A 25,001-nucleotide genomic window follows, 5' to 3' on the forward strand; every position below is an offset into this window, starting at 1 on the left:
TGTGTATCTCTCTCTCTCTCTCTCTCTCTCTCTCTCTCTCTCTCTCTCTCTCTCTCTCTCTCTCTCTCGTCTTATTTTTCTCCTGGTCCCTCCTCCGTTCCCTCTCTTCCACATGTCAGTCATGTGAGCTTAACATCTTGTTTCACTTTTGCTTTCTGTGATGGTTGATGGTGGCGGCATCAAAACTATTTCAGTGGACACAGAGAAGCGCATTGCAGCCTGTGGTTGCAGCCCGTTGTCAAGGAAATCTGAATACTGTCATTATCTCATCTTAACGTGAGTGATGGACACCTGACAGATAAGTGACACTCAGATAAGTGAAGCCATCAAGCTGAACGCAGTCCAGATGTAAAGCAGTGGCTATCAGCACGTGATGATGGCCTGCCCTTAGCTGAGTGGCTAGAGAGGCCATCTGGTAATCGGAAGGTCACCGGTTCGCCTCGTGGCCCGGCACGCCCATGTCTATGTGTCGAAGTGTCCCCGAGCTAGACACTTAACCCCTAACTGCAGTTATCATGACCATTTCAGCGGCCATCAGCTGCCCGCTTTATAGCTTGCAATGTTGCGCGCTGAAAATAGCAAGCCCACAACGCGCCGCGGACGGGACGTGTTGTGGGCTTGACACCATCGAACGACAGAGCATAAGTTAAGCATAAAACACAGAAAATGTTCAGCATACATTTCTGGAAAAAAACTCTGGAAGATACATACGATGGAAGATATCTTTACTCCTGCACATTGATGCTTATACAGGGTCTTGATGCATCAGTCAAAAGTCTGCGTGCAGTTATACCACCTGTCTTACCTGTCTAACCACTTGAATCCTTCCCTATACTGTGACATAGGTTCACATGTCATTCATAAAATACGAATAAGTTCACAACAACATGTTGCAATAGGCTGTGAGCTTGTAGACAGGCTATTTTCAGTGAAGCTACATAGTGTGTAGAGTGACAACAGTAGGGACCCTAGTATAGGGCCCTGGGGTCAACTAAGTAGAGGGTTTTAGAAAGACCTCTGATCTTTCTCTGAAAAGACCTTGCATTGGTTCTCCCAACGCAGTCTATCACGATAAGGGAGAAGTACAGATATTGGCTCACTGATACTGGTATTGGTGAATAAACACACATAGTATCTCTGAAGCCCCATCATGTGAGGAACTGAGTACAAATATTGATGATACTGCAGTTATTTTCTGGTCGTGGCGCCTGTGCCTAATTTAAAAGCTCCAAATCAGTGAGTTTGTTGTCACGACATACACTCAGCAGCCACTTTAATGTTTCCCAAACACTGGTTCGGGACCCATTTGTGGGTCGCGGACACATTTTCTTTGTATGCAGAAAGGGCCAAGAGCTTCAGTTACAGTTCCGCCAACATCACAATGAGCAGGTGACGTGATCTAAATGACTTGTGGTATGATGATATCAGTGGTGGAAAAAGTACTCAAGTGTTTTACTTAAGTAAAAGTATCGATACTGCAATGTAGAAGTACTCTGTTACAAGTAAAAGTCTGGTCTACTTTTTGTACTTTTACTTGGGTAAAAGTACAAAAGTATTGGTATCAAAAATGTACTTAAAGTACCAAAAGGAAAAGTACTGAAATGTTTATAGCCTAGGAATAAAATTGGACTAAAGTGGTTAATGTATGTTTTATAATGTAATAATTTATATCTGCAAAGTAACTATTAACTAAAGTGTTCATATAAATGTAATGGAGTAAAAGTACAATATTTGGATCCAAGACGTAGTGGAGTAGAAGTAAAGTGGAAAGTACAAATACCTCAACATTGTACTACTTAGTACTTAGTTACTTTCCACCACTGGATGGTATGATGGTTAGTGCTAGACGGGCTGGGTACAATATTTGGATCCAAGACGTAGTGGAGTAGAAGTAAAGTGGAAAGTACAAATACCTCAACATTGTACTTAAGTACAGTACTTAAGTAGGCCTAAATGTAGTACTTAGTTACTTTCCACCACTGGATGGTATGATGGTTAGTGCTAGACGGGCTGGTTCCATCATTCATCTCAGAAAGAGCTACAGTACCCTTCTGTACAGTTTCATACCCTCCTGGGTCGGGAGACCCAGGGGGTTATGAAACCAATTTCTAACCGTGTTAAACACAAACAATTTAGCTTGTTATCTACATTAACCATTTGTAACCCAAATAATGTTTTAAAAAACAAACAAAAAATGTAAACGGTTGTTTGATAGCATACTGCATTTTGCGGTTGTGACGCTATATCACATTGACAAACTTTCCTTTAGACAGACAGACATACAGTATAAAGCACCTGGCAAAGTACTGAAAACCGCTTCTGTGGTAGTTCCCGCTACAATAGGTGTCTCCAGGACCACATTTTGTCATAATGACACACACACACACACACACACACACACACACACACACACACACACACACACACACACACACACACACACACACACACACACACACTCACACACACACACACACACACACACACACACACACACACACACACACACACACACACACACACACACACACACACACACACACACACACACACACACACACACTGTCTGTCTGTCTGTCTGTGTGTGTCTCTCTCTCTCTCTCTCTCTCTCTCTCTCTCTCTCTCTCTCTCTCTCTCTCTCTCTCTCTCTCTCTCTCTCTCTCTCTCTGCGATACCAGCCACATTGCTGCAGCTGGTAACAAAGGGTTGGTTAGGGTCATAGTTCATAATATAGTTGTCAATCTTCCAGTCGTTAACATCTGATCACAGTTTATTTGTAGGCCCTTTTAATCACACAGGTGAATTTGATGTCAGCTTCACCCAACTGATGGCTGCTCAGATGGTCACGATGAGCGCTCGGGGGGTGAGTTCGGAGTTAAGTGTCTTACTCAAGGACAAGTATTACTGATGCGTATTACTGGGTGACCGCAAGGCGAACCGGTGGTTACCCGACGGCACCCGACGGCCTAAGCTACGTCCGCAACCGCACCCAGTTTAGCCCGCTATTTGGTAATATAGACAAAAGTAAAAGTAATTTATTTTGAAAGTGTCCCTCTGTGTTTGTTAGCTGGAAGCCTACATATTTACTGGAAGTGTTGTGAAATCTGTCCTCCCTCTCTCTTCTCTGTTTCCTCTGCTTGTCCTCTTGTCACATCCCATCACTGTAACCTCTCGTAGGAAATTCACTTCAACGAGGCTATTAAAGACTCCATGGTCTATTTTGGAGGTATACTCCACTATGTATGGGGCCATTTAATGAAAACCCTATGTTTGAAAGGAGGAACTCTCTCCCTTTCTGTTGAATTTAGGATTATTTACATTATATATCATATTTATATTGTGGCTGTGGGCGGAAACCTTGTTTTTCCAAAGCCGATATCTTTGAGGAAATGGAAAAAAGAACCTGTGTTGCAATGGATCCAATGTTATTATTTAGCTCTTGTTATTTCTGTTTTGTATCTGTTTATAAGCTCTTGTTACTTTTCATTTTTTAAATATTTATAAAAACCCGAAGACAGACTTAAAGGGATATTTCACTACGTCTACTCAGGCGTTTGTGAGACAGTTTTTAAGTTTGATTCAGTATTTAGAGATTTGATATTCATTTATTCAGACACGCCCTCTTCCTATATAAACACATTGTAACTTCAAACTCCATTTTAACCATGTTAGATTCATTGAAAACATATGTCCCTTTTCTGGTGACTGATATTGTCATTCTAACACGTGAGGGGCCTTTTTCATTTATTTTATTTTATTTATTTTCCTGTTTTAATTTTTTTATATTCCAAAAACAATATTAGAAATAGATGTAAAAAGGAATTGAAAAAAAAAACATAGCCTCCTGCATTAGAAGGACAATATCAATCACCAGGAGCAGGGATGTGTGTTTTAAATGAGTCTATGGTTAAAATGGAGTTTTGACAATATAGGAAGGGGTGTGTCAAAATTATGTAAATACTGAATCAAACAACTTAAAAACTGTCTGGGGTGCTCACAAAAGCTTGAGTAGATGTTAAAATCACCCCAAACGTGTTTGAAAGTGAAATATCCCTTTAACCACATTCAGCATTTTGGGCATGCGAAAATGTTCACAATCTATAATAAATGTAACAATGTAACATTGTAATGCGTTGTGAGCTTGTAGACTCAGACTACGCGACAATGTCATACGACCAAGTATGAAATAGGGCATTCAAAGTTTCAATACAAAAAAAAAAGATACAGAACGTTTCAACTAGACAGCGACAGTATACAGTATCAACTCCTCCCTCCCCATAATCCTTGTGTTGTGAGGATTCTTCAAGGGGTAATTGCATGAAAATGTTACAGCCTGTTGCTTAAGACTGAATGTTCAGTGCATTTTCCATCTGCCGCTTCTCGTCTATCCCTCCTCCCTCCCTCACTCCCCTCCCTTCATCCTGGCCTCATTTCCGTCAGAGTAGGAAGAGCGTTTGTTCCCCAGAGCGAGAGGGGAAGGGAAATGGGGGAGAGGAGTTTTTGAGAAATACTACTTCACAGAAGTGATTAAGAGTCTCAGTGGTATAGAATGACAAGGAAAGAACAAAAAAAATACACGGGAAGTGGCAACGTAAGAGGAGTTAAGTAGTATATGTATCGCATTGCATTCTGTTTGATTCTATCCGTTTCGATTCTATTCTGTCCTATTCTACGCTATTGGATTCTATTCTAACTAAACAGTATTTCCCAATGCGCTCCCAAGAGTTTGTGATAAGGGGGTTAAAGTTTCACCACTCTAGGAACTGGCTTTGTAGGCTTTAGGTCAATGATTTCCTGTAACAGGGAGTCTAGTCAATGTCCTATCACTGTACACATAAACACAGATTACAGTTTTCACATCTATTATCCGCTTTTGATTTACTTGATACTGGATACCAGTGGTTCTCAAAGTGGGGTCCGGGGATCCCCAGGGGTCTTTGGAGGGGTTCCAGGGGGTCCTCAGCAAAATTAGTGGTATAAAAATCTGTTTAACCCCTTTAAACCTGTATACATCGTCTATTTGAACATATCCAATCTATAAGCTCAAAACGTGTCGTGTTGTGAGCTTGTAGATCTGCAATTTTCAAAAGAAAATTTGAAGAATGTGGATTTTTTAAATTATAATTATTTTCCATTTTCTTTTCCATTTTAACACGACACAATACAATCATGTATTGGATATTTTCAGATGTGGGTCCACGGCCAAATACAGCACATGCAACAGTTTGAGAACCACCGCTGTATACTGCATGCGAGTCACAGAATATGCAACTCAGAACTCTTCATGACACGTTTTGTCAGCCCAATGTGTTACACTTTGTTTCCTGGGAGTTTTTGAAGAACATTATCATTTTTTAACAACATGAACCCTAACCTCCCTATTCTAGGCATGGCATAGCTAATGGGCGAAAATAGACCAACATTTGGCCAAATGTTTGCTATTGACGTATAATGAAGTATACATGGTTAAAGTGGTTAAATCCTTATTCATCCAAAATGTTGTCACAGTAATGTGAACTAATATGTGGAGTTGTTAGCCACCGGTGTATCAATTTGAAGTCTGTCTTTAAAACATTGTTTTCTATCTCTCCATTGGTGCTTGAAAGCTACAATATTTTAACCGATCTGTACAGTAGATTATGTTAACACAATAACTAGCCCATCTGCAGTGGTTGGAGGTGTTCTCCCTACTCCCTATTCCACTGAGAAATATAGACCCTGGTGTCGGGTAGAACACCTACTGGTTGACTAGTAGTACTGCCTGAAGCTCATGAGCACCGTATAACACCTGCCAAGCAGGGATTGCCTCTTTCTTGGTTGAGTGGTAGTCATTATCAGCTGCTGTACAGTACATCAATGGCACCAACAAAGTTATTCATTATCATACAGACAGATAATTGTGGCTTTTCATTGGCTAATACAGGTGATCAAACCTTCTGAGGCGCTCCAACTCAACGCCACTTAAACATGTACTTCGTTGATCGGAGTCCCCCAGCGGTCTATATTAGGCCCCCTCCTTTTTCTCTCTGTACACCAAAACCCTTGCCGAAAATAGCTGATCTACAAGGTCACAGCGCGTCGCAACGCAACCTGATGTCAGCTTGTAGGTTGGCCATTTTCGCTGAATGTTGGCCTCAGAGTAGGGATGCTACGGTTCATGTGGTCCAAGTCATCAAAAGTCTTTTGCAGACCTGAATAAAACCTCTGTGACAGGTGCACTGGTGGAATAGCCCAGTGGTTCTCAACCTTTTCAGGCCGCAACTCCCCAAAATAATCATACTTGAACTAGGGACCCCCCACCCTGACAGGAGTTGAGGCATTACATTTAGTTTCACTCAGTATCACAGATAAATATTGTGAAAATACCACAAATATGATGAAAATGCCACAGCGCCTCGAGTTGCAAGGCGTTGTGGAGCATAGATCAACTTGTTTCAAAATATTTGCCTCTTTCTTATAAATTTGACCAATGTTTGACCAGTTTTTGTTGTATAGATTGTTGATGACTTTTGACTTTTGATAAAAACATTCTACAGTGGGGCAGAAACCTTGTATCGCCATATTCAACTTTTTAGGTTTCTTCGTAAATTGATGCCCTATACTTTGTTGTGCAATATTGTAACACAAAAGTAGCGCAAATAGCTGATCTACAAACGTGTAGCATCGTGACACATGTTCATCGTTTTTTAAAGTGAAAGTAGTTAAGTGTGTCTGTGGGTTTTATAAAAATGTAACCAATGAAAAGCGTTAGCAAGAGCTTGTGACTAAACAGTTACTACTGTACATTGGAACACAGATCCTTTTGTTCCATTAGCTGAAAGGCAACTGTTTTGGACATACAAGGTTTCCACCCGACAGCAGCGATGTGATTCCCTTGATTCATTATGAGAATATCAGATCCTTTCTAAAGATACATCCTTCTTCTTTTTTTTCTTACCTGCTTGGATAAGGGAGGAGGGTTTGTGGCATAAAGCTACGGTGAGAAAAGAGCTCTTCTCTTCCATTTCTAAGCGTCTGTTTGTTCCTGCGGGGAAGACTTCACAGTTCACACTGAGAAAATGTGTTTGAGATCAAGATGAGAAATGTACAGCTCTCCAGAGAAAAACACAAACACTCTCTGTGCACGCAAGCATGCACACGCGCGCGCGCACACACGCGCATGCACACACGCACGCACGCACGCACACACACACACACACACACACACACACACACACACACAAAACGCAAAACACACCACACTTTCACGCACACACTTTCACACACACACACACACACACAAACACACGCACGCACGCACGCACGCACGCACGCACGCACGCACGCACGCACACACACACACACACACACACACACACACACACACACACACACACACACACACACACACACACACACACACACACACACACCACACACTTTTACTCCATTTTAGTAAACCAGCACTTTTGAGATCCCTGGGGGAGAAAGTGAAAGAAAAAAAAAATTCTATCCATTCAATCCCAAGGAATACAGAAAGAAACTAAATAAACCTTCTATTTCTTATTGGATATGCAATGGAAACACGATAGGAAAAAATCTACAGTCTCACAATGTGGTGCGTAGCTGTGAACTTTTAGTTAGACTATTTTAGGTGAGGGGTATTGGTGCACAAGGTTAAAAAGTATACTGTAGACCTGTACCAAGTATACTATAGGCCCTAGTCATAGTTCCTGTACATAGCCATAGGGTTTAAAGTGGTTAATTACTGTGCATGCTCGTTTGCATTACACCTGAGAGAAGATTGTGATAAAAAAAAATCCAGTGATGAAAAGTACTCTGCAGTGAAAGTAGAAATACTCTGTTAGTAAAAGTACTGTATTTAACATTTTTGTAAAAATGCAGGTATTGACATCAAAATGTACTTAAAGTAACAAATGTAAAAGTACTCCCCAGATGTGTCTTTTTTTGGTGTGAAAATAGCATTCTAAAAGCGGGTTTAGAATGAATGCAAATCAGCAAAGTAACTTGCAACTAAATTTTTCCTAAAATTGCACTCGGTTGTAGTGGAGTAGAGATAAAGAACGAAAGATGAAAACAGTATAAGTATCAATTGAGTCTCCTACCGGAGAATCCGCCGTCATCAAATTATTGGCTTAGGATGCGACAAAAACAAAAAAATCTCCATGAATTCAAGGCTTCATGGGGTGTGTAATTGATTAATATTTATTTGGGTGAACTATTCCTTTAAGTACAGTACTTGATTAACGTGGTTACTTTCCACCACTGTAAAATTCCCAGTTGATATATTGAGAGAAATACCATGGAAGCCAGTCTAGCTGGTTCAACAGTCTGTTAATCCTACTTTGCTTTGTCTTGTTTGTCTGCATGTGTAGTTGTTTGTTCTGAGTCAGACGTTCAGCATAAATCACATATTATGTAGAACTTTGGGCACCTTCCACATGAATACAGTAGAGACACGGGTTCAATTTACTGTTGGGAATGGGGGGGAAATCCATGCCTCTGCTTTTGATAGACCCCCGGGCCCCGCTTGGGGTCAGACTGAATGCATTTCCTTTTGGGAAATGTAGACTGCCTGATATGGTTGATGGACCAGCAGGACCACATGCTAAAGGGCTGTCCACACCAAGCATTACAACTATATCTATGACTAAATCATTCACCACTGTGATCATTACAGTTGTTGGGTGGACTCATCCACCTGACACCTGACAAAAAAACGATATATTTATTTATAGCTATAGACAGTGCTTGGTGTGGATGGCAGATCTATAAGCTCACAACATGTCACAATGTGACACACAATGTGAGCCTCTGAATCTGCTATTTTCACTACTTGTTGTACAACGAAGTATAGTGGCTAAGAATATATCGTACTGTCCCCCCCCCCCCCCCCTTTTCTTCCCTGGAGAGATGTGGTCCAGTTCTCACCACAGGAGGCTTATTGTCACCACAGAGTTGAACCGACTTATTCCCTCAGCCATCACGTAGTGGAACACAGTCACTTAGTGGTGACATTGTGTTAACCTAAAACCTTTGAATAAACTTGGTGCCAATGCTGTATGTCATCTCATGTACCAATCATTAACTCCGCTTTCATTTGACTCTGGGCTGATCACTGGAATAAGAGTCGACACGAGTTAACGGTCTGTTTTATGCCGCGCAGCAAATCGCCCCACTGAGGGACATTAAAGTTTTCCGTAATCTGTTCCAGTAGAATCTTGAGTGGACCCAGTCCCTGTCGCATGACCTAATCAGGGCTTCAGATAAACAAGGTCACAATACTGTACCGTCCCACTCCGTCTAGACCTAGTACTATGCACACACTATCCCCTCGCATACTCAGATGAACAGCAGGAGATATACAACTGACCACTGACCAGTGATCTCACACGCTACTGAGAAAAGGGCTCAACAGCAAAGCCTCTGTCCTTTCACACAGACTGGGAAAAGACTAAAGTAGATCAGTAGAAACAGACATAGAGACAGAAGGATACAGAATAGACTACAAAAAAGCATAATAATAATAATAATAGTAATAATAATTTGGTACATACTGTATGTCCCCTTTAGTTGTTTCAGTTGTTTTTGGAGCAAATACATTTGTCCTATCCAGGAGCAGTGTAAAGTGTATGAACCTAGGATAATAAGTTACCGTAAGTAACTATTTTAACACGGTCAAATTGGAACGCCCCATTGGAACCCGTTGAAGCTCTCTGTTGTTAAACCCATTTCTTCGTTTGGTCTTGGTTAGCAACATAATAGTCTTAGTGGGTGCTCTTGTGGCCAAGTGCTGACAACCGTATTATGAAAACAATAATTGTTACACTATTTTCTTAAGTGCAATAAAGACACTTCTTTTGCAATTTACTTCTCTTCAACTTCAATCCTATTATTTACTATTATAATTTATTTAAAATAGTGTTTCTTTTTTTCTTTTCTTTTTTCCTTTTCCTTTTTTAGGGCCTTGTTTTTATGGATCGACTGCTAATTGTTCTTATTTGTTTGAACTCTTTCTTACAGATGATTATCTGTGGACTGTTTTTATTCTGTTGTTCAGCGCCTGTGATATATTTAAACCATGGTTGCAGGCATTTAACAATAACCCATAGCTGGAACACAATCACACCATGGCCTCTTTTGCTTGTTAAATATATAACGACAATTAAATTAGATATACACTAGGTCAAATACCGCCATATGTATTAAAAAGACTGAAGTGAGGAAATGAAATCTGACGGAATTAACACTGAGAGAGGAAAACAGGAGCATATGTGCTTGCCACATCGCTTGTGTTGTTTCCCTATTGTACTGACACACATTGAGACATGCACACACATAGAACATAATGACCCGTCGTCATTCATCTGAACCTGCCTGTTACTGGCAATGATGTTCATAATGTACTCACATTATGGGGCTGATGTAAACAGGGTGTACTGTTACAACATGTTGGGTTTCTTAAAGTATAGCATAACTCCCACCGCCCCAGGGCCGAGTGTGTTTAACTCTATTCGACCATGGCCCTCCAGTAAACCCATTCCAATATAGCGTGTTAAACTGAAATGGGGTTGAATTTGGAATGCCAAACGTTTTGCACTTCCAGTGCTTGTGGAACAAGTCCACAGGTCGCAACATGTATTTGTGTCCTTCTGTTGTCACTCTGAAGACTCTATGTCACTGCTGCTTTGGAGTTTGGGTCGTGTTAACCAACACATTTCGAAAATATTTATAGAAATGTCAAACAACAACGAACAAATAGCGGAAATATGGCTATCCCATCAGCATATCCCATCATGACGCATTGTGAGCTCATTTATGATATTTACTTATATTTGATTCAGTCTATAATTTGTAGGCGGGCCCAAAAGATGTCTCATAATTCTCATAAAATGTCTCATAAAATATGCTGCTTCGTTGTGTCATTCCATTGACTTAATCACTCAGCCCTATAGACTGCGTTGTATGAAGAATAGGGAAAATAGCCACCTTCCTGACAGATTGTCCTGACTCATTTTTCTTTTTTCTTTGGAAAATTGTTTTTATATTAAATTAATTGAGTAATATTTATTTTTTTAAAGGTCGTGGGATTTTTAAATGGGAGAAATTATTTATGACACAGGGGCCTTCCTTTGACATCAGACTTCGGTACTCTATGAGGGAAACGGTCATTTAGGGCATACTGTAGGGATGAGAGGTTAAGATTATGTTTATTTTTAGGGATAGGGATGTTGAGGTTTTGGTTTAGGATTAGGGTTATGTGTGGTTGTGTTTAAGGTCAAGGCTCAGTTGGCCTTGCAAATTAAGTCAAATCTCTTTTCATTTTCTTTTCATACATAACATTGACATTTATGGCACTCCATCCCCCCAGGCTCAACATAAAATATTCAACAGGAAAATACAGAAAACATAAACAAAAATTATAATACAAATTATATAAACAAAACAAAAATAGAACATCTTTCTTGATATTAGCAATATATTAAGAGTTATGGTACTTATTTTAGGTGCTGTCTTATCAAGTCCACACATTAATTACATCCTGATCACTTTCCAGGAATTGCATAAAAGTATCCCATATCTCCCCCTTAGAAATTTCCCTCTGAGGAAAATAGGTTAGTTTAGGCCAGGCACGAAACCATTTCCTGTAACTATTGCCAGTGTAGGGCCATTCATATTTTTTCCACCTCAGTGCAGTCACCCTCCTAGCCTGAAGCAAGCCCATATCAATCAAGGGCACTTTTTTTGCAGCTTGGTTTGAAGTGAAGTAAAAATTACATTTGAATGAATAATAATTGCTTTTGAGGTCCCCACAAGGGTATTACTACAAAAGGGTGTGTTTTTTTGTTGTTGGTATGTTTCATTTTGCATGTGAACGCGTCTTCATATGCGTCCAAAACACATGGTCCTTATCAATTGATCCTATTACAGTAAATACATCTGTCAGTGATCCGATGTCTAAAAATACATTTGTTTTAAAACACGCTGTCCTGTTCTATAAACATAAAGTACTAAACAGAACATGTGAAACATGACATTTTAATCTATTCCATGCGCGAGGAAGCCAAAGAGTGAGAATAGTGCAGTGTGTGTGTGTGTGTGTGTGTGTGTGTGTGTGTGTGTGTGTGTGTGTGTGTGTCTGTGCATGCGTGCGTGCGTGCGTGCGTGCGTGCGTGCGTGCGTGCGTGCGTACGTGCGTACGTGCGTGCGTGCGTGCGTGTGTGTGTTCGCCCGCACATGCGTGTGCATGTGTATGTGTGTGTTAATAGTATTCCATTTGGAGAGGCAGGTACTTTCCCTGGTCACAATGTCAATATGGGCTCTAGACCAACTAAAACCGCTGACTCACATTCTTTTCCCTCTCCCTCTCCCTCTCCCTCTCCCTCTCTCTCTCTCTATCTCTCTCTCTCTCTCTCTCTCTCTCTCTCTCTCTCTCTCTCTCTCTCTCTCTCTCTCTCTCTCCCCCCATCACTGGTCCACATTCAAAGCTGTCCTCACCAAGAGTCACCATCTATCTTTGGCTGTTCTGATGAGTCACCTGCTTAAAGTCATACTGTACTTTGTATCGTTTTCAATTAAACAAAAGTCATTTTTGATGTCATCTTTTACTGGTATATTTTTCACAATATCCGTTCCACATAAATGTTTTTTTTGGACAACTTCTCGAAACAATATTGTTTTGCCCCTGACAAAATGATGTATAGGCACCGGAAATGCATCCGAAATGTATTTATTTCTATATTTTAGGATTAATAAATACCGTTTCTGACAACGTGTTCCAAAATATCCCTTGTGCTAGGATTCTGCAGCATTCCTTTTTTAGCATTCCTTCCATATTGTCAAACGCTGCAATGACAATGGAGCTATGAGAGATGTTGCCAAAAAGACTTCTCTGAAAAAGACTGTTATACATGACTTTAAACCAGAGCAATGAACAGAAATATTCTAATGAATGATGTTAGCTTTCAATGGCAGCTCATTAAAGCACTGCGATGCCTTGTTAGCTTGTAGATCAGTTATTTTTGGCAAGCGACACCATCATAGTATAAATGCTACCCCACGGCTGTTGTTCTGTAACTGATTCTGTGTCAGATGTTCTTTAGAAGGCTGTGCATGTCACTATGATAATGTTACACAGGGTATTGTTAATGTGGTTTCAGCCATTACGTAGCAATATAGCAATGTAGCACTAGTAGTAGCCTAAAACCCTGCTATCAATTTCACTTGAAACCTGCCTCCCAAAAAACATAGATGAAGGAAATGAAAATGAAAAATAGAAAATTGGTGATGATGGGAGAGGAGACAAGAGATAAGATAAGTAAGATGAGTCAGAAATTGCCTTACATTTGTAGAGCAGGTTAACTACTAATAATATTAATAATCATCATAATAATGAATAAGTAATAATAATATAATTAGCAAGATAACACAATTGAATATGACTAAAATAGACTACCAATTTCTATTCCAGGATATAGATGGTTACTATATATCATGATCTTCATCATCATCATGGCCATTGTCATTGTTATCATAACAGCAATCATGACTTTCTGTACATGAAAGAAAGCTGCCCAGCGCCAGGGTGTCTCCTGTGTGCTCTGACCTCACCTGGCTGTCATCATGAGCCATATGATGATGACTTGGCAGTTTACTGCCAGCCCATTCACTGTGAGTCACACTCGTAAGTTTCCCTCCATCTGTCCCAAGCTATGGGGTCAGCAGGAGACTAATGATGCTTTCCCTTTAGTCAGGTCTCTCTTTGAGGGACAATTATAGGACCACTTCTCAGCAACATGCAACCCTTTTGAAGACAGGAGGACATGTTTGTTCCATGGTGGAATAAAAGCAGTGGTTCTCAAACATTTTCATGTCATGGAAACCCCCAAATTGATACATGTACGATACCCCCCAAGAGTATCTTTAGGGTCTGCCCTGAGGGGTTCATACGTCTGTTATCACGTCATGTAACAGCTGTGTATCTTTTAGGCCAATCTGCGACTTTGTAGATCTGCTATTTTCAAGAAAAATCTTGAAAATGCTTGAATATTTTAGAAACATTAACAATGCAAATCACGTATGGCAAAAAAAACTTTTAAGATTGTGGTCCGTGACCGAATACATAATTCATTTGGGGGTCCTCGACACAAGTTTGAGGACCACTGGTCTACTACACAAACAATGTTCATCTCTACAGAGTCATTATCAGCAGACAAATAATACTTAATTGCCATATCTTATTGCCATATGTTTACATTAGGGGTAGCCAAAAGAAATGTTAACTCTAACTCTAAACTCTCCAGGAGATGGGATCCAAAAGTCACGCCAGGCACTTGTGGGTGGATCCTGGATACAGTGAATGTCAATAATGTCAATATATACGGTGGTGTGTGTGTGTGTGTGTGTGTGTGTGTGTGTGTGTGTGTGTGTGTGTGTGTGTGTGTGTGTGTGTGTGTGTGTGTGTGTGTGTGCGTGCGTGTGTGTGTGTGTGTGTGTGTGTGTGTGTGTGTGTGTGTGTGTGTATATATATGAATCCTTACTGATGCTGTTTCAGCTGTGTTAAAATGCTACTGGGTCATTAAGTAAACCAAGGTCAGTGCTGGTTAATGGTTCATCCCAGCTGAGTCACATATTACACAGTTACACATTAGACATTGCATACAGCACACTATAGGGCGGCGTGGTTTACGTGACCTGCGACAGCCACACGCTTTCCACAATACTGATTCCACTTCATGAAGGGTCTGGTTTCCATTCCGTTGTGACACTACAGTAAGACAGGTGTGTTCTCTTATAGTATAGGAAAGTAGGTCATTGCTCTTAGGTTTCATTCCATGGCGAGACTGTACATCAACTGTACACAACAAGTAGATACAAGTACCTTGAGCTTTAGGTTGCATACTAAACATAACATAGACAAATTATGTTTTACTTTTACAGTATGAATTCTTTTTTTAAATATTTTTTCATGGTACAGAGAGATTGCTGGGTTATTGATCATTGCTATGGAAATGCCATTGGTTTGGTTTTGGTTTTGGTTTTAAATTATCATAAAGATTATGCTTTATAAAGACACCTTGATGCCTTAGGCATATACTAGAGTTAAAGTGATTAATAAGACATACAATTCTTATGAATTGTTTGTCTTATTAACCACTTTAACTCTATAGTGGACGGTATTCCCAAGGGCTCTATAAGAGGCCCCATCCTGTTTTGTGTACACTAAATATCTTTGCTGAAAATAGACTCTAAAATCTTAAATCTTAAAAAGCAAAAGCTTGTGAGATTCAGATTCAGATTAAATTTATTGTCACTTAGATGCACTGGTTAGGTACATACATTGCTTGTGAAAAACATACGCTCAGAAGCTCCACTACAATAAAAACATGATAGAAACAACGTACTACGGAGCCCCTAAAGCAATAACACCTAAAAACACTCAATACAAATTTTAAAATAAACAGGCAAAAAAATCTGTGAAAGTGCACAGTGAGCTTGTAGATCTGCTACGCTTGTAGATCTGCTACGCGTGGTGAGCTTGTAGATCTACTATTTTACTGAGCCCGACACCGGCACACAACTAAGTATAACTGAGGCTTGATTCTCCCACAGCTATACACAGTCTGTGTGTGGTGGTCATGTACTGTGTTATACAACCCCATACAGTCCATGTTGACACACATTATACAAGCACATGCAGTCCATGAGGACAAGTATTATACAAGCACGCTCAGTGTGACTATGTCTTAACATGTCCACATGCACTGTACGGTACAGTAGCACTGCTCGAAGGAAAACCCCAACGGAAAGACTTGGCAAGGTGCAGTGGCTCAGTCTACCGCATCTAGTACTGTTGTTACTTCATTCAACACTTGCACACACGTGTGTGTGTGTGTGTGTGTGTGTGTGTGTGTGTGTGTGTGTGTGTGTGTGTGTGTGTGTGTGTGTGTGTGTGTGTGTGTGTGTGTGTGTGTGTGTGTGTGTGTGTGTGTGGACCCCTCCCTATTAGAATGACTTTCCTTACCACAGAGTCTACAGACAGAAATGAAACAAGAAGAGTGTGGGAGCCATATGGCACGTGCATCTGCACACAAGCACCAGCATGCACACACACACACACACACACACACACACACACACACACACACACACACACACACACACACACACACACACACACACACACACACACACACACACACACACACACACACACACACACACACACCCCCACACACACACACACACACACACCCCCCCACACACACACACACACACACACACACACACACACACACACACACACACACCCACACACGCGCGCACGCACGTAAACAAGCACCTCAGTGCTTCAAACATTTTTCCTAGTACGATCCGAGTTTCTAACCTGGCAAAAGTCAGGGAAATTTTGGGGTGATCTATTTACTATACTGGGAAGGAGAGTAGGAAAATAGGAGCGATATTTTCCATCCTTCAAGAGCCTTTTTAATATTTCCAATGCATCTATCCCCATGTGGTTTATATTATATTCAGTTATTTATATCCAACTTTGGATATTTATAGTTGAACATGAGTGGTTCTGTTATGTGTGGGTCAGTCTCTCTCAACTTATCTCTCTCTCTGTTGATATCTCTCTCTCTCTCTCTCTCTCTCTCTCTCTCTCTCTCTCTCTCTCTCTCTCTCTCTCTCTCTCTCTCTCTCTCTCTGAAAAAATAGACAATGGAAACAAGACCGCAAGGACTTTTTTGAACGGACCTTTTAGACAAAGTATTTTGAATGTAACTGTGCTGTTTTACATTTTCTGCCTAATAAAATATTCAATCAAAAAACCCTTAAAGGTTCATTTTTACATTTAAATGAAAAGGGGCTGGCAGATAAGGCGTTCAATTCCCACTGGAAGGGTACTTAAATAAGACATTTTTGCTTAATAAGACATTATTGTCTGTCTGTCTGTCTGTCTGTCTGTCTGTCGTAGACTGCCTTGAAGATATGATTTTTTTTTCAATTAACGTTTGGGTCGAAAAAGGTCAAAGGTAAAAGGTCATCACATAATCTGTGGAATGGAGCAATGTAGATCAATAAATGCTTGTGTGGGAAGGGTTTGCAGTGCACCTCTGTTTTCATTTATTTATTTATTATCATTTTTTTTTGCTGTGCTACTCTGTAAGGGACAACCCCAGATGCCACACAACTTGAGGTTTGCACAGGGAAACACAACACGTTATGGTGTTCCCCGAGAGGGAAACCTTTGCTGTAAACATACTTACAGTATTTTATACTCCCAGTAATAATAGTAAACATACGTACAGTATTTTTACTGCCAGTAAGAAAGGAACACAAACATACACATACTCATAACAGTATACATGCCTCGTCAGGGGTGAACATTATTATCATGACTCATGAGTTATGAAGCAAACCATACAGAAACTGACACAGCATCTGATCAGTCAACATCAACACTTTGCCTATAGAACAAGACGACAACAAAATATACAATGCCCTATGCAGTATATTATACATTATATATATATCTATATATTTGATACGTTATATATATATATACATGACTTTTGACTGTTTCGGTCAATTAACTACAGTCCATAATTGATTATTTTATTTGTGTTATAGCCTACTGTATGTGCATTTGGATGTACAAACGGATGTGTATCAGCAGATTACAGTATCTTTTTCATTGACTTTGACGTGTAAGCAACTAAATCCAGCCCATGGCCGTCGAATAACGCTTATCCAAATGAGATCTGGTAATGATCTATACTTAGTTTTCTGAGGGTTTCTGTGTTTGGGCCCCACAACATATTAAAACCTCAGTAAACTGAAACATGACACCAGCTGTGTTACGGTAACCGGCTCTTCTAGTGGGAATGTATGTCACGCTCTTTGAAAACCAAAAGAAAAATGCCCGCTCTTCTCTACTCACCATAGAAACTAGCAGAGGGAACAAGGAAATCCTGCTTCAGAGAACACTTGACATGTTTACTTTAGTTTGGTTTTAATAAACTTGATACACTGCGATTAAAAACCAGCTGGCATGCATAGTGTTGTATAGTCATGAAATACATTGTCAAGTCACAGACTCATTTCCACTGTGGTCCATGAAGTTAAAGGATAATAATGACCACCAGGCAATGACATCACCAAACTTTGGCTCACTTGGCGGCCAGTTTTTAAACCACAATATGGGGGAAAAAAAGAAACTGCGGTCAAGTGAATGGCAGCAGTGAATACTTTACCAAGACACTTTTCACAGACATATAATAAGGACTGGTGATATCCTGGCGAAGACAGCAGCATACTACAAATTTGCTGGGACTGTGTTCTTGCACTGTCTGAACCAGAGTGAGAGCATATTGAACCAATATCTTCACTTCTCTGTTCGGCTGTCTCCTGTTGTTGATATTTTTTGAATGGCTGGATTTCTTCTTGGGCTAGACGTTTTCTCGTAATCAGTACATTCTGCTCCACTGTGGTGACTGTTTGTGAGTCTGTGCTCTGCTGGAATATTTGAGCTCTGTCGGTCTCATCGCATAAACCATGAGGAACTAAGAGGAACTGCTGTAGGCTACATGCACATTATCTATTCTGGTAAACAACAAGACTAGATTTTCTCGTTGCTGATAAAAAGTAAATCATCCTCCCAGAACCTCAAAGGAATTTACTCAGATGTGGATTGGATCTACAGTATATGCAAAATGAAAGATCTTATAGCTGGTGGGTGTGGGGAAAAGTAGCTCACAGAGTATTACGTCTATCGGAATAGTCTTCCTGGCAATGTAAACAATAATACCTGGGTCTCTGTGAAACTGAGACACAGCTGAGATTATCTACTAACTCCTCCCCAGAACACTACAAGCTTGGTGGATATAATTAAAAGTGGTGGAAAGTAACTGATGACATTTACTTAAGTACTCTACTTTCGTACAATTTTGAGGTTAATGTTTTCTTTGTTGGAGTATTTCCAATTTTTGTTACTTTTACTTCTACTCCACTACATCTCGGAGGCAAATATTGTACTTTTACTCCACTACAATTATTTTAAAACTTAAGTTACTAGAAGAAAATGTAATACATTTTCTACATTTGAAAACTTGTGAAACGGGACATTCTGCATAAAACTTTCTACTTTTGGTACTTAAACTCACTATGTGAGTACTTTTTCCACCACTGAGTAAATGTGTGCACTACACACAACACTATGAGCGTATACAGTATGAAAACAATCCACTACCATGTAAATAAGATCACTTTGCTTCTGAGTGCCTGTGAAACATTTCACACAAGGCTAAAAATACACAGTGTTTTACTACCCCCCTATCTGAGCTCAGTGCAGGCAGCCATGAAACCTTGAGAGGGAGGGGAGTACGGGAACCAGTGGAGGAAACACCCCCAGAGGGGAGGGACCCTATGGGAGGGACAGTTTGTCGGTAGCCTATATAAGCTCTGGATGGGGTGCAGCCATAGCATTAACTCGACTTCAGTCTGGAGCACAGAGTGGAAACACAAAGAACAACCAAGACGTAGAGCTGAAACTACTATTTTTTTTAAGGAGTACACAGCATGTCCGATATGCTTGACAACATTCTCACACGGGTGAGTCATAGTTTTTTGGATTACTTACTTTGTTTATCTAGCCTAGATCGCGACGGTCCTAAAGATGGAATTCTCTATGTCCATAATATTTGTTTTTCTCAATGCGATGCATTTATTGGTTTGGTTTGAATAATGTTATATGGTTTGTTTGGATTTTAAATAGGCCATTAGCCTCATTTGATTTGAAATTAATTGAATGGATTAATGTTAGATTCCCGTGATTCATCTGAGTGTGTTGTTGCCAATTTCCAGATATTGCGAAACTCTGTTGTACTGTACTTTACTCTTGACACGTCCACAAGATTAGCATTCTTAGTACAGCATTTTTTTATGCATTGCATTATATTTCATGCATGCAGAATAACACTGAAAATGGAAAAGCTGCTAAGATTTTGGTGTCAAAAAGTAAAGTGACAAAATAGTTTAGGGTACACCACTGACAAAGTGTTCAAATATATACAGTAACTTTACATGTATTCTTTGCATATTCCTAGCCTTTTGTATGAAAGGTTTTGCTGAAAATGCGGTCTCTGTATTATCTCGTAAAGTAGAAACATTTCTGAGAACGTCATTGTTTTTGTTTTGGAAATACTCCACAGGTTGTCGTTTAGTACGAAACCTGTGGAGTTAGAAGTGATCCGAACACTGTCTCATCCTCGCTGCGCTTTGCCCCAACAGAACTTTCAGAACTTGGCTCTGGACGATGCCTTCCTCCCACCACAGCCCCAGCTCAAAGCTCCAGGGTCCAGTCGGTTAAACCGGTCGGTCTCCTTCTTCTCCTCTCCCTCACCCCCCTCCTCCTCCTCCTCCTCCAGGCACATCAGCCTCAGCACTGAGCATGTCAACGACGATGACGACGGCAGCTCCTTCTGGCCCTCTGACATCTGGAGCCAGGCCGCACTCTCCAAACCACAGCTGCCTTTCAGGCCCGACCGCTCCATGAGCCTGACGGAGTCCAGCAGCGCCCTCCTCTCCTCCCTCGGCTGTCTGAAGGGCCTGGAGTCCTCCGTCTCCTTGGGGGGCGTGGCCCCCCCGCCGGGCTTCCCTCCCCTCTCCTCCCTCTCGAACCAGGTCCCCCCGATTCTGTTGCCCTCCAACCGCTACAAGACAGAGCTCTGCCGCGGCTACCAGGAGAGTGGCAGCTGCAAGTATGGCACCAAGTGCCAGTTTGCCCACGGAGAGGATGAGCTCCGTGGCCTGTTCCGGCACCCCAAGTACAAGACAGAGCACTGCAGGACTTTCTACAACTTCGGCTACTGTCCCTACGGCACGCGTTGCCACTTCATCCACGAGCACGCCTCCGGTGTCTCCTTGGGGGCCGGCAAGTTCCAGAACCAGCGGCTGGCCTCTGCCGCCAGCGGTGGCCAGAACCCGCGTCACCAGCTCCGCCAGAGCGTCAGCTTCGCGGGGTTCCTCGGCGCCTCGCGCAGCTCTCCGCCTCCTTCCCTGCCTCCGTCCTTCACCGATCTCAACCTGGGCTTCAGCCGCGCGGCCTCTGTTTCTCCGCCCCCCGCTGACCTCCTGTCCCCCGTGTTCGGCGACAGCATGCAGCGCGACGCCGCGGCAGCATTCCAGTTCGGCCGCCACCAGCAGCAGACCCGTGCCAGTACTGGGGACATCCACGCCATTCCTGTCATAGTGGAGCCCAAGCCCTCACGCTGTGTGTGCGGCGGCCACGGAAACACCAACTACCCGACTCTAAACCCCAACAACAGCAACAACAGAGCGTTTCCTGCCATGGAGGACGGACACCACCACCAGGAGCTCAACGGGCTGTTTCCATCCACCGCCACCCGCGGGGGATTCATGAAGCACGCCCCGGGGCTCCAGCGCTTCTCGTCCGAGGACTCTCTGGAGGACAGCTACAGCAGCAGCAGCGGAGGCTCCAGCGGAACCGAGTCGCCGACGTTCGACGGCTCTGCCGGCAAGAGGCTCACCGTGTTTGCACGCCTGTCCCTGTCTGACTAGAACCCAACACAACCAAACAGAACCAAACAGAAGAGTAGAACAGAAGAGAACTGTGAACCAGAAGAGAACCGTGTCTATTTTTCTGAACTTTTCTTTAACTCTCTATTTCACTCGCTCCCTTGCTCTCTTTTTAGAACCAGAACTGTTCAGGAACCCGTCAGCATTTATGACACAGCAAACACTTAATTTATGTACATTTGAAAACTACAACTCATCTTGGACTAATTGCAGGAAGACGTGACATTGTTTTGGTACCCAGCTGTTATCAGAATCTATTTTTATACTTAGTAATCTCGTGTAGCCTCTTTTTACATTTGTATGTGGTCTTCCATGAGAAATTGGATCCTCTGCAGGCCTTGATGACCAGTTCCTTCATACTGAGCGGGACTCAAGCCTGATTGACAGTTACAGCCGTTCTGTAGTGGCTGCAGGGCTTATCAGTATTGATACTAATTCCTCTACTCTAAAGATGATTCCCCTCGTCTGACACACTAAAATCTCCAGTGTTCATTTCCCCTTGAGTTAAATTAACACTCTGATTTTCACTGTGTAGTTTCATAGGGTTTACTCCGGAATAGCATTTCCGGTTTAGTTTTTTTCTTTTTTTTTATTTTTTTGGTAGAACTGGTTTCATAACGCACGGTAAAATCCTGAGTGTTAATTGAACTCGAAAACCGGTTACTTTAACTCTGAAAGATTAAAATAGGTTTTCAGAGTTAAATTAACACTCTCATACGCAACTTTTAATATGAAATTCAACATTGAACTGGCCAAAGAATATTATATTATTGACATAATATTATATTATGTCAGTTTGCCATTCACTCAGTTCCATGAACAGTTTTATCTGCAGCCTTAATCAGTGTGACCTGGGACGTGTCACTGTTCGATGCCATTCAATATGCACTTTACGGTTGATTTTTGGGACGGGAGAAGCCGTCTGTCTACCTGTAGCATTCAATCAAAGCTTTACACTTCACTATGTTCATGCTGTATGTCAGGATGAGCCCTGCTTCGCAGAACTAATCTTTAGCGTTCATTGAACTCCAAAGAGTTCAATGAACGCTAAAGGATTTGACTGTGTGCTCTGTAGAATACATGCATGGCTCAGCCGGGATATTAGGCATGGCCACCATGGTGCCTAGAGACACTGTGAGTAACGGTGCTAGTTCACCATGTCACAGTGTGTGTGTGTGTGTGTGTGTGTGTGTGTGTGTGTGTGTGTGTGTGTGTGTGTGTGTGTGTGTGTGTGTGTGTGTGTGTGTGTGTGTGTGTGTGTGTGTGTGTGTGTGTGTGTGTGTGTGTGTGTGTGTGTGTGTGTGTGCGTGCGTGCGTGTGCATGCGTGTGCGTGTGAGACATTGCCATTCTCTCAGAGACCCGGGGTGTGTTCAAATGGTGTTGAAAGGGCAGAACGTTTAAAGATCAAGTCTGTGCTACATTCTACAACAGAAAGAAACGTTTGTTTGAATCAGTAACGTCTGATCGTCTGAAACATTCTGAGCCTTTCACCATGTTGCGAACACGCCCTTTTCTTTCTGTTGCGTAATGTTCTTGACAACCCTGGTTGGTTCCAAACTCTGAAGGTCAGAGACAGCCTATTGGCCCAGGGACTGTAAACACCGCAGTATTCCATTTTTTTGGGTTGTTGGTCGGCTTATTTGCATTGTTTAACTTTTTTGTAATTGTATAGAACTTAAACTAATATATTTATTCTGATATTTATTTGTGTTAAAAGAAACAAATGTATTTTGTACTTTATTTATGGAGAATTATTCCAGGGTATGTGAAAACCAATGTGAGAATTGTGAAAAAGAAAAAAAGAAGAATGTTATATTTTTAATGACCTGAAAGGGACAAATTAAACTACAATTAAAGAAACATTTGATTGTGAGATTGTGTTTGGTCTCCTTTGCTGTTTGACTGAATCTCTGTTTACCATCAAACCCCTTACAATCCCTCTCAATAACTTTGATATGCTAATCTTATAGAAAACAACTGCATACTCAAGCATTTAACAAAAAGACACATTTAATCTCAGAGTCCTGGTATCTAACCAATCCTGGTGTGAACGCGCACTTTAAAATATGTCTTCCTGCAGTGACATATTCAGGACACTTATTCTGTTAGTTAGACACACATGATAAAATACCATGTCCCAAACACACGCATTGGAATCACAAGCATCTTCATGTAGTGAACATTTCTCAGACATTCCCCTAATTTCAGTTGCAAGGAAAGTGTTAAAACTTGTTACTTTCAAGCTTCAAGCTTCCTTTATTGACCGGAGGTGGAGTCCCCCAGGGCTCTCTACTAGGTCTGCTAGTATAGCCCTCTCCACCAAATCTCTTTTCCACAAATAGCCTATAAAGCTCACTGTGAGCTGTGAGCTTGTAGATCAGCAATTTGTGCCACATGTTCGCTCCAGAATAGGGACAATAGGGTTTAAGACGTTAATGCTCTAAACATGTCTTTGGGACCGTTATTTACTCTTGCTTGCCAACAAGTTGTTAGCTTGTAGATCGGTTATTGTTGGGCAAGCGACTCTTACTTTGAAAGGAATTCATTCCTCAAAAACATTTTTGATATATTTTTTCCGTTATGGAGATATATCGGCCTATTCATGATTGTTATTGAAGTCTGATCCTCTCAAAACACATTTTAAACATCTCGACATCACATAAAATTTACCACACTTCTTCAAAATGCTATTCTGATGTCGGTTACTATCTATTTAGCCATAATCCATAAATAGGTTGCACTGCATTATGTGACTTGCATAACAGAGGGAAACAAATAGTTTTGAGGAATTAAATCCTATCAAAATAAGAGTGACAAAGGACCCACACGTCAAAAAGGCTGGTTTGCTCGAAAGCATTTGTGTAATTTTAGATTTTAGAGTTGGCTATTCAAAAATAGCAGATATACAGTATCACAGCGCATCACTTTGTGCCACGCTGCGAGCTTATCTGCTATTTTTGAAAAGTTTGGAAAAATCTTGAACGAACTACTGGTTTAGAAGGCATTGTAGAATCGGGTCGTCGGGTCTTAATGGGTTAACACAGCTCTGGCCTTTACTCCATTTCACTGCCATGCCATATCCACATGAACACTGTGAACATCACTGGGCCCCACAGGGCTGTGAGGGCACAGTGTTGCACACCAGTCCAGACTGATAAATAACAGATAAATCCTTGCTGATAAGATAGAAGAACACTGCCCTTAGTGACTCATGGTAACCTACTATTCACTTTAACCATTACATCTCTCTCTCTCTCTCTCTCTCTCTCTCTCTCTCTCTCTCTCTCTCTCTCTCTCTCTCTGTTTTGTATACAGTCATGTACAGTGTGTTTGTTGTGTATACAGCAGTATTTGGGGCAAAAACTAGTTCACACACACACACACACACACACACACACACACG

General features: G+C 41.3%; 1 protein-coding gene across 1 annotated transcript; it reads left to right on the plus strand.

The window, feature by feature from the left end:
- Positions 1-19,488: 19,488 nt before the first annotated feature.
- Positions 19,489-23,471, plus strand: LOC308086174 (uncharacterized protein). Its single transcript, XM_080429604.1, has 2 exons — positions 19,489-19,611; positions 20,290-23,471. Exons 1-2 carry the CDS (start codon positions 19,579-19,581, stop codon positions 21,577-21,579), a joined length of 1,323 nt encoding a protein of 440 aa, XP_080285730.1. The 5' UTR covers positions 19,489-19,578; the 3' UTR covers positions 21,580-23,471.
- Positions 23,472-25,001: the final 1,530 nt, after the last annotated feature.

This window comes from Gymnoscopelus braueri (genome assembly GCF_963280865.1).
Source record: "Gymnoscopelus braueri genome assembly, chromosome: 5".
NCBI classification, from domain to species: domain Eukaryota; kingdom Metazoa; phylum Chordata; class Actinopteri; order Myctophiformes; family Myctophidae; genus Gymnoscopelus; species Gymnoscopelus braueri.

Excerpts from the sequence above, each read along its gene's own strand:
- LOC308086174 (XM_080429604.1), top strand. The coding sequence starts at position 19,579 with ATGTCCGATATGCTTGACAACATTCTCACACGG. Across the intron at positions 19,612-20,289 it reads TTGACAACATTCTCACACGG|AACTTTCAGAACTTGGCTCT; the intron begins GTGAGTCATAGT and ends TTGCCCCAACAG.